Source organism: Antedon bifida, chromosome 2, assembly GCF_963402885.1.
Source record: "Antedon bifida chromosome 2, ecAntBifi1.1, whole genome shotgun sequence".
NCBI lineage: Eukaryota > Metazoa > Echinodermata > Crinoidea > Comatulida > Antedonidae > Antedon > Antedon bifida.
Window position 1 is genome coordinate 1939281 of NC_136227.1, and position 9114 is coordinate 1948394.

At 35.5% G+C, this 9114-nt stretch overlaps 1 protein-coding gene across 2 annotated transcripts; it reads left to right on the forward strand.

The window, feature by feature from the left end:
- The first annotated feature begins 490 nt into the window (after positions 1-490).
- LOC144835738 (SEC14-like protein 2) lies at positions 491-8778 on the forward strand. Of its 2 annotated transcripts, XM_078690821.1 has the most exons (11): positions 491-632; positions 2990-3059; positions 3316-3359; positions 3690-3749; positions 5109-5297; positions 5467-5623; positions 6136-6219; positions 6637-6743; positions 7033-7175; positions 7451-7614; positions 7886-8778. In XM_078690821.1, the coding sequence occupies exons 1-11, from the start codon at positions 579-581 to the stop codon at positions 8011-8013; spliced, it is 1200 nt and encodes a 399-aa protein (XP_078546947.1). In that variant the 5' UTR covers positions 491-578; the 3' UTR covers positions 8014-8778. The 2 variants fall into 2 exon arrangements, with proteins under 2 accessions (XP_078546947.1, XP_078546948.1); XM_078690822.1 differs by lacking the exon at positions 2990-3059 and having other exon boundaries at positions 569-632.
- The last annotated feature ends 336 nt before the right edge of the window (positions 8779-9114 follow it).

The following is a 9114-nucleotide window of genomic DNA, read 5'->3' on the forward strand; positions in this document are numbered from 1 at the left end:
ACGTTTCGATAGCAACACAATGATTGACGTTGATGGCGTCCTTTGTAACAACAATTCAGAGCCATATATGGCTCTGCAACAATTTTGCTGCTGCTCAGTCTGTATGTTTATTACATCTATACAAATTATATTATTTATGCGTTTTATATGATTGATTTCTTTACCATATTTTGACAACAATTATATTATGTTTGCTTTCTTCAGCTCATAATCCTAGAATATGACCAGTGCTGATTACAGATGAGTAGTAAAACACAATATATTAACCCATTATTCTATTACTCTATATTACAGTCTGCTATATTTTAGATAAAAAATAAGTTTTACCGTTTCCTCATTTTTTATAATGTGTGATAGTGTGATTTTTATAATTATTTAGTAGGCTACACATAGGCCTCATTCCTTTTTAAAATGGTTAGAGGGTTAGAGCTTGTATCATCAGGATTCCAGAGCCAGTGACTTAAGTTGTTTATCACACTGAGGGCGTCAGCAAAAAAAAAGTGACATATCTATTTATAGATATATTATTATAACACTATGGTATATTTATTGTGGTAGTATACGTAGAGAAAATAACAATGAGTGGCCGTGTAGGAGATCTTTCGGAGCAACAACAGAAGACGCTAAATGAAGTAAGTGTTTACAATACACAGGCTGGGTGGGATATAAAACTATGGGGATGGTGTATGAAGGCAGACACACAGACTTATTGTTGTTAGGGCCCGGAGTAAGGTGGTGGTAATTTTGACTCTGTTGATGTGATAGCCTACATATTACTATATGATCTTATTTTAAGAGCTAAATTATGCATAGTGTACAATGCGAAATAATACATTATTGATATTATGAATCGGGTATTACTTAAATTAATTAGGCCTTGCTTGATCACTAGTTATTGGTCACATATTGTTATTTAGACGTTCTAATGTATAGGCCTAAAGTATACCTACTTAGTAAATTAAGGGAGAGCTTTATATTTGCGCCATTTGTTAACTTACAGCTTTGATCCACAGCAATACTAATAGGCTTGCAAAATAACAAATCATATTTTAATTTCCACCGGCCGTCTATTTAATAATACAAAGAAAACAACAATTCGCTTACATTATATCATGGAGTAAAGAATAAGAATTCTTTACTCCATGATTATATGCATATAAAGTTATTAGGCTATCTCGACATGACACTTGACAGCGACATAACCTAATTATCTTATCGGCTGTTCCGTTTTAAATGAGAAGTAATCGTTGTTGTTCCGAGTTTAATGGTTTATGTTGTTTCCTTTTACACATACCATGTATATTATAAAGTTCATTAACCTTACTTAAGTCGAGAGTTATATAAGAATATATACGGAAGTAAAGCTCCGCTCCTATTCCTGGACCCGTGACCGATGATGCCAATTCATGGTTAAATGAAAGAAAACAGTCTTGCAAATGTAGACCTTTAATGTTCATGTAGGCCTACGTCAGAAATAACGGTACATCATCAACAGTGTCTATGCTGATAGCGGCATCAATATTAATACTTGAATATAATGCTGCCTCGCGTGTAACACGCGAGAACCAGATGCTTAAAGAAATACAATGTAGCATTCGTTATAAACACGCAAGTATAGGTCTATCCCCGATTATCAATATTAAAAACAATATAATTATGTTTCAAATCTATTCTTTATAAATATTATGCAAATTCATTTTGATGCGCTGCTTATTTAGCCCTATGAATATGCATACGGTATTATAAGCCTGTGGCCTCCTTTATACTATAGGCCTATGCAATCATTTTTAGACTTGTTCGACTTTTGTAATGTCTGTTTTTTATATATAGGCCTACCACCAGACACTGGACAATTATTATTGAAAAAAAGGCTAAATTTATTATTTGATAAGCTATATTGAACACGACAGCAATACAATAATTATAATTTAAGTTGTGACTTATGAAGTGATAATTGTGTCCATGGTATTAAATGGTATTACTGCTTTGTGTGGATAAAGCAACTGATGTACAATGAAACGCATTTAATATTAAAAAGAAAAAACCTTGAATTTTAATTTCTTTTGAATAAAAGTCCGGGATGTTTATATTCACTGGACAGGCCACGTTGGATAATCCTTACGACATCCTTTAAGCTCTGTCTACACCATCAACCTTTATGTGACAAAAAAATGTGATGCGCCCATGGACATGATGAGATTCAAAGACTCAAAGATTCAAATTTTATTCTCATTCATTTCTGGAAATTTCATTGCTTGCATAAAAAATTACAGAACTACAATTGAAACTACAATAAACATATCACTACCATATTTAGGCATATCACTACCATATTTAGGCATATCACTACCATATTTAGGCATATCACTACCATATTTAGGCATATCACTACCATATTTGGGCATATCACTACCATATTTGGGCACATCACATTTTTTTTGTCAAACTAATTTGACAGTGTAGACAGAGCTTTAGACTTTGGAACAATTAAAACTATTGATCAATTTACTATTATATGAAAAAGGTTACCGTTTAAATTTCGAACATTTTGTACGTGCATGGGTTACTGTAAAGCATAACCCCACTAGTGATCAAGCAAAGCAGACCTTTTGTTAAAAAAGCGAAAGGTCATTCCTAGTATTTACGCAATAAATGCAATATAGGCAGGTTTTAGCAGACGATAAAAATAAATGAGCCAGTTGCTATTACATTAATCTACCACAGCTACTTTGCTGGTACAAATAGGCTTATTTATACACTAAATAGCTTGTTATGGAACGCAAAAAGCGCAAGAATCAGTTTTGTTCACAAAACGACGTGCAAACATAAAATAAAAGCGGCCGATGGGTTTTTAAAAAGACGCGGAAACCTCTTAAATAAAACAAAACAATACTGTACAATAGATGAACAAGAACTACATTTAAACGATTCGTATTAGTTGATTTATTTTTAGTTTCACACTAATTCAATAATTTTTGTCTTCTTACAGTTTCGTCAAAACCTGTCTGATGACCTTTCACCTCGTCACGATGATCATTACCTTCTGAGATGGCTACGAGGTATTGATAATTGATAACAAATTAATCGATCACAATCATTCAGTCAATCAAGTGATCGATTACAAAACTAAATCATCAAGCAAACACCAATTTAATAATATTAATCATTAAATAGATCATTTAATCGATTTCTGACACAGCCACGATCAACAAACACATATCAGAGGATAAGTAGATGAAAAAGAAAAATATGTAATAACAAGACTTAACTTTGATCATTACACCGTAACGTAATTAACGTGTCATCTTATTGCAGCTCGCAAGTTCGACCTGTCAAAATCCGAGAAAATGTTAAGAGAAGTGAGTACAAATAGACACGATAAGTACAAATAGACACAATAAGTATAAATAGACACAATGAAAACTGTTTTATTCATTGAAGTTAAGATGTATATTCATTGGTGAAGTAAAAAACAAATTCATGAGTTACAATAGATTGAAGAAGTACTTAGAAGTTAGGTATCTAAAACAAAATATAATGTGTATCTGTACTTATTTGTATGTGGAGGTTGTTTTTTTAAAATAAACTGAATTGAATAAATTATTATACCGAATGCCTGTAATCGATATAGCATATAAAAAAACGTATGAATACGCCTAAGAAAAAAAGTCTTTAATTCATATTCACAGCATCTAATATTCAGAAAACAGATGAATATAGATGGGATTCTAGATTGGAATCCGCCCGAGGTAAGCTATGCTAACTAACATGGAGTAGGTAGAGTAATAAGAATGAGGATAGCGTTACGATGATACGGAGCACAGTGCATGAAATGATCGTATACATGACGAACATGGATAGTGGTGTATACTACACGTTTATTCCGTGGTGATGATGGTATGGTAGTATACGACGTGGTGATAATGAGGACGGGGTGCTGATAATGAGGACGATTGGTGATAATGAGTACGGGGTGATGATGATGAGGACGGGGTGGTGACGACGAGAACGCACTGTGGTGAGAAAGATGAGGTGTTAAAGGACGTGTTGATAAGGAGGACTAGATGGTGACGATGAGGACGGGGTGGTGCCGACGAGGACGGGGTGGTGGTGATAATGAGGAGGGGGTGGTGACGATGAGGACGGGTGATAATAAAGACGAGGTGGTGACCATGAGGACGGGGTGGTGACGACGACGACGTGGTGGTGATGACGATGAGGACAGGGTGGTGACGATGAGGACGAGGTGGTGACGATGAGGACTGGGTGGTGTTAATGAGGACCGGAGTGGTGATAATGAGGACGGAGGTGGTGATAATGAGGACGGAGTGGTGATAATGAGGAAGGGAGTGGTGATAATGAGGACGGAGTGGTGATAATGAGGACGGGAGTGGTGATAATGAGGACGGGGTGGTGACTATGAGGACGGGGTGGTGACGATGAGGACTGGGTGGTGATGATGAGGACGGGGTGGTGATAATGAGGACGGGAGTGGTGATAATGAGGACGGGAGTGGTGACGATGAGGACGGGTGGTGATGATGAGGACGGGGTGATGATAATGAGGACGGGGGGTGATGATAATGAGGACGGGTGGTGATGATGAGGACGGGTGGTGATGATGAGGACGGGGGTTATGATAATGAGAACGGTGTGATGATAATGAGAACGGGGTGGTGATAATGACGAGGTGGTGATAGTGAGAAAGATGTGGTGTTAATGGACGTGGTGATATTGATATCGTGGTGACAACGAGAGTGATGATGAGGACGAGAGGTGGTGATGAGGACGAGGTGGCGATGAGGACGCAGTGTGGTGAGAAAAACGCGGTGGTAATGGGTGTGGTGAAAATTAGGACGAGAGTGATGATGAGGACGAGTAAGTGGTGATGAGAACGAGAGGTGGTGATTAAGGACGCAAAATAATTTCAGATATGAAAACTAAACACGTGAGTTACTATCTGTAGAAACGACGATGTTAATTTTATATTCGACAATTTGACTGATTGATTGTCTCAACTTAAAAACCGGGTATACCACATACAATAAGCACACACACTAATAAAACATTAAGACTATACTAATTATTTTCAATTTCCTATTTGTCCAGGTTTTGCCAAAGTACATGCCGGGTGGAATATGCGGGCATCACAAAGATGGTGGTATCATCTGGATCGAACCGTACGGGCGTATAGATCCAAAAGGCATAGTTCGATCTTGTAATAAGTCGGATTTTGTCCGATACAAAACTAAATTTTGTGAAATAATATTGAAAGATTTTGAAGAACAATCGAAAAAGGTAAACAAGACGACGAAATGGATTCTGCTTAATGTCGTAAAAAGAAACTTCTGTTGGCAAACATATATTCAATTCAAGTTCACATTTATTTAGCAAAAACATGGATTTTTATATACTATTAAATTAGAACGTACGTTTTTGATCTAAAATTATAGTTTCATTTTTTTAGCTTGGTAAAATTGTTGATGACGTCATAGTAATTGTTGATCTCGATACAATTGAGTATCACCATATATGGCAACCGTTAGTTGATGCGTACAATGCCGCATTTACAATGTTTGAGGCCAACTACCCAGAAGTACTTAAAATATGCTTTGTATTAAATGGTAATCTATATTTTTCAGTAATATTTTATTGCGATTTATGCACGAACTGAACTAAGTAGTTTGCAACACTCCACTCAAATTTAGACGCTAGACTGTTTAGTCACATAACGTTAATCTAACTAACCCATCAATACAAAACTTCTAATTGTGACTGTTAAGCTCTGTCTACACTATCAAACTTTATGTGACAAAATGGATGTGCCCATATATGGACATGATGATGTCATATCACTATCATTATGTGAGCATATCACTACCATATTTGGGTACATCACACTTTTTTTTCAAACTAGTTTGATAGTTAGACAGGGCCTATTACACTCCACGCTGCGCTCGACGAAAATGTTTACAGTGCTGTAAACCGAATTCTATTTACAACCAGTCTGGAGTTGTTAATAACACTCTAGTTTTCTCTACGATGCGCTCAATTAATTATGTTTACCCCTTAGCATTAATGTTATTGTTTGATTGTTTGCCGAAAGTAAAATAAAATGCATATTTTCAATTTGCAGCTCCAAGTATGGTGTCGGCGGGTTTCAGTTTAATCAAACCGTTTCTAAGTGAAGACACAACACACAAGATCAAATTCCTCAAAAGTAAATATGATATTAAAAGAAGAATGGATGAATATACAGTAGGCCTAGTTATTTTAAAACTATCTCGAATTTACAAGACACCGTAAAACGGTATCGAAACTGAGAACAACTCGACCTTAATCTCTGTCTCACTATCAAACTAGTTTGATGTGCCCAAATACGGTAGCAATATTCCTAAATGGTAGTAATATTCCTAAATATGGTAATGATATGACATCATTATGTCCATATATGGGCACATCACATTTTTTGTCGCATAAAGTTTGATAATGTGGACAGAGCTTAACACTACGATGACAGATAGAAAGCAACACAATAAGATATTTAGGTAGATTATTTTGGGAGACTAAAATAAAGGTTATTATAAGTATATTCTTATAGCACATTTTTGTTATTTAACTTATATCTTCTTGACAGGTAATCAATTACACGTTTTACTGGAGTATATCGACCCTGACCAGCTACCAAAGGCTTACGGAGGGACAAGAACAGATTCAAATGGATGTCCGCAATGTACAGATGAGGTATGGTCATTTTGACGAAGATATGACGAATATTACCATGGCAAAAATAAATAAAATGACGACGAAGATATAAACGCTAGCAACATCCTTGAGCCAAAATTCTTATAAAACAAATTTATCGAGATGTACGAGTTGCGCTCGATGTACGAGTTGCGCTCGATGTACGAGACGCGCTTGATGTACAGTATGCGCCTGATTTACGAGATGCCGTGAAAGAGATGCCTACTCTAGTGTGTGCACACTTAGTCACAAATTACAATTTACTTTATAGTAATGTTATTTCTTATAGATATGTTGGGGTGGCAAGGTACCGCGATCGTACTACGTCAATAAAGAATTACAAGAAAATGAAAATATGCAAAAGGTATCAATACCTTCTAAATCGTCACATTACGTCAAACTAGAGATAACAGAAGTAAACTCAGTTATAAGGTATGTACAACAAAAACCTAAAGCTCTGTCTACACTATCAAACCATAGCAAATATGGTGGCGATATGCCCAAATATGGTAGTGATATGACATCATCATGTCCATATATGGGACATCACATTTGTCAAATAAAGTTTGATAGTGTAGACAAGGCTGTAAAAGAGTACTCATACGCGCGCTACGGGCAACAACAGTACACTCTTTTCGATGTTATAGCCATAAACATTATCGACAATGTCAAAACTAATCGTACTTCTTTATTGACATTTTCCTTAGTTGGGATTTCAATTCGGATGAAGCAATCATATTTGGAATATTTAAGAAAAATAAAGTTGAAAAAGAAAAGGAGAAAGATTTGAAGGTAATCCAGGCAAAGGCAAAGTACAACTCACACCAAGTGCCAGAATCAGGAGAAATCATCTGTATACAAGTTGGACTGTGTAAGTAAAGCTAACGCAACGCAAGGGAGTTGACCAATTAAATGACAAGCGACAATTCTAATAATCCATCGCTTGTGATTGGTTAAATTATATGCGTTTCGCTTACGTTCTTGCCTACATTCTAGCCTACGTTCTAGTGGAATTCCAAGCTTTATGTATGATTTTAGACTTAGTTTAGGTACAATAAATTATAATTGACGAGTTAGTTGCCGTTATGTATGTGAACATGAAAAAAAATACATTTAGACTAATAGTGTTCTTCTTTGTTTAGATGTGATTACATTTGAAAACACCAACATTCTACAGAGTAAAAGTGTAAGATTCAATGTTGAAGTGCGACCACCAATGAATGAAAAAACGACAAAGGCAAAGGAACACTGTAACGGCATAGTACCTTAAGAAAATACGGACCACAAGTGGGAAAATACGGACCACAATTGGATACGTCTGTGTCACGAACTAACGGTAGAATGACGTACAGGTGCTCTTTTAACGTCGAAATCCACCATCATCTTTTATACACTTTTTACGAATGGTTATTGGACCAAACAATTAGCTGCATCTAGTAAGGCTGTTGATAGCCTTGATTTAACTATCTCTCAAATGATTAGCAGCGCACATTATTATTTGATGTAGTATTTAAATTGCTCTTATGTTAAAAAGCTAGCGTGTTAAAATATTAAAAAGGCCATTATAAATGCACATATCTCATCTTTGTACTACTGAATAACACACATTACATGTAGGTAGGTATAATAGCTTACTGTACACAGCAAGCATAGAGAACGTATTTATGTCATTGGCCTTCTTAAGCTTCATCTACTTCTATCAAACTCTATGTGTCAATACATTGTGATGTGCCCATATATGGACACGATGATGTCATATCACTACCATATGGGTATATCACTACCATATTTGATGATATCACTACCATATTTCGGGAAAGCACTACCACATATGTGGGTATCACACTTTTTTTTGTCAAAACTAGTTTGATAGTGTAGACATAGCCTTATTTAATTGGTCGATTTAGATAAAATAAACCTTTTCTAATGGTATTTTAGTATAGTTTAACTGTTTCTCACCTGTATAGAGCAGTCACAAATTGCAGGTGAAGTCAAATACTAAATACATACATGATGGATAACTTGAGAACGTGTTTCTGATAATGATGCTTGAAATAATTGACAGACCTAAAGAAAATATGGTACAATGATCAGTTATTGATATCATAAGTAATAAAGAATAAAGACAAAACTTTTCTCAATAGTGCTATGTCAAATTGCAATTATTGTGGGGTTTTTTTGACGTATATTTATTGCTTTATTTGTTATCAAACTAATAGTCATTTTGATCCAGCAAACACAAGAAAATAATTACCATTACTAATTGACTACAAACAAAAATAAAACACTAATACTAATAGCTAAACACATCAGCCATTAAACCATTTAATAGTTCAGCAATGGCCGTATACATATAGGCTAGTTAAACTAT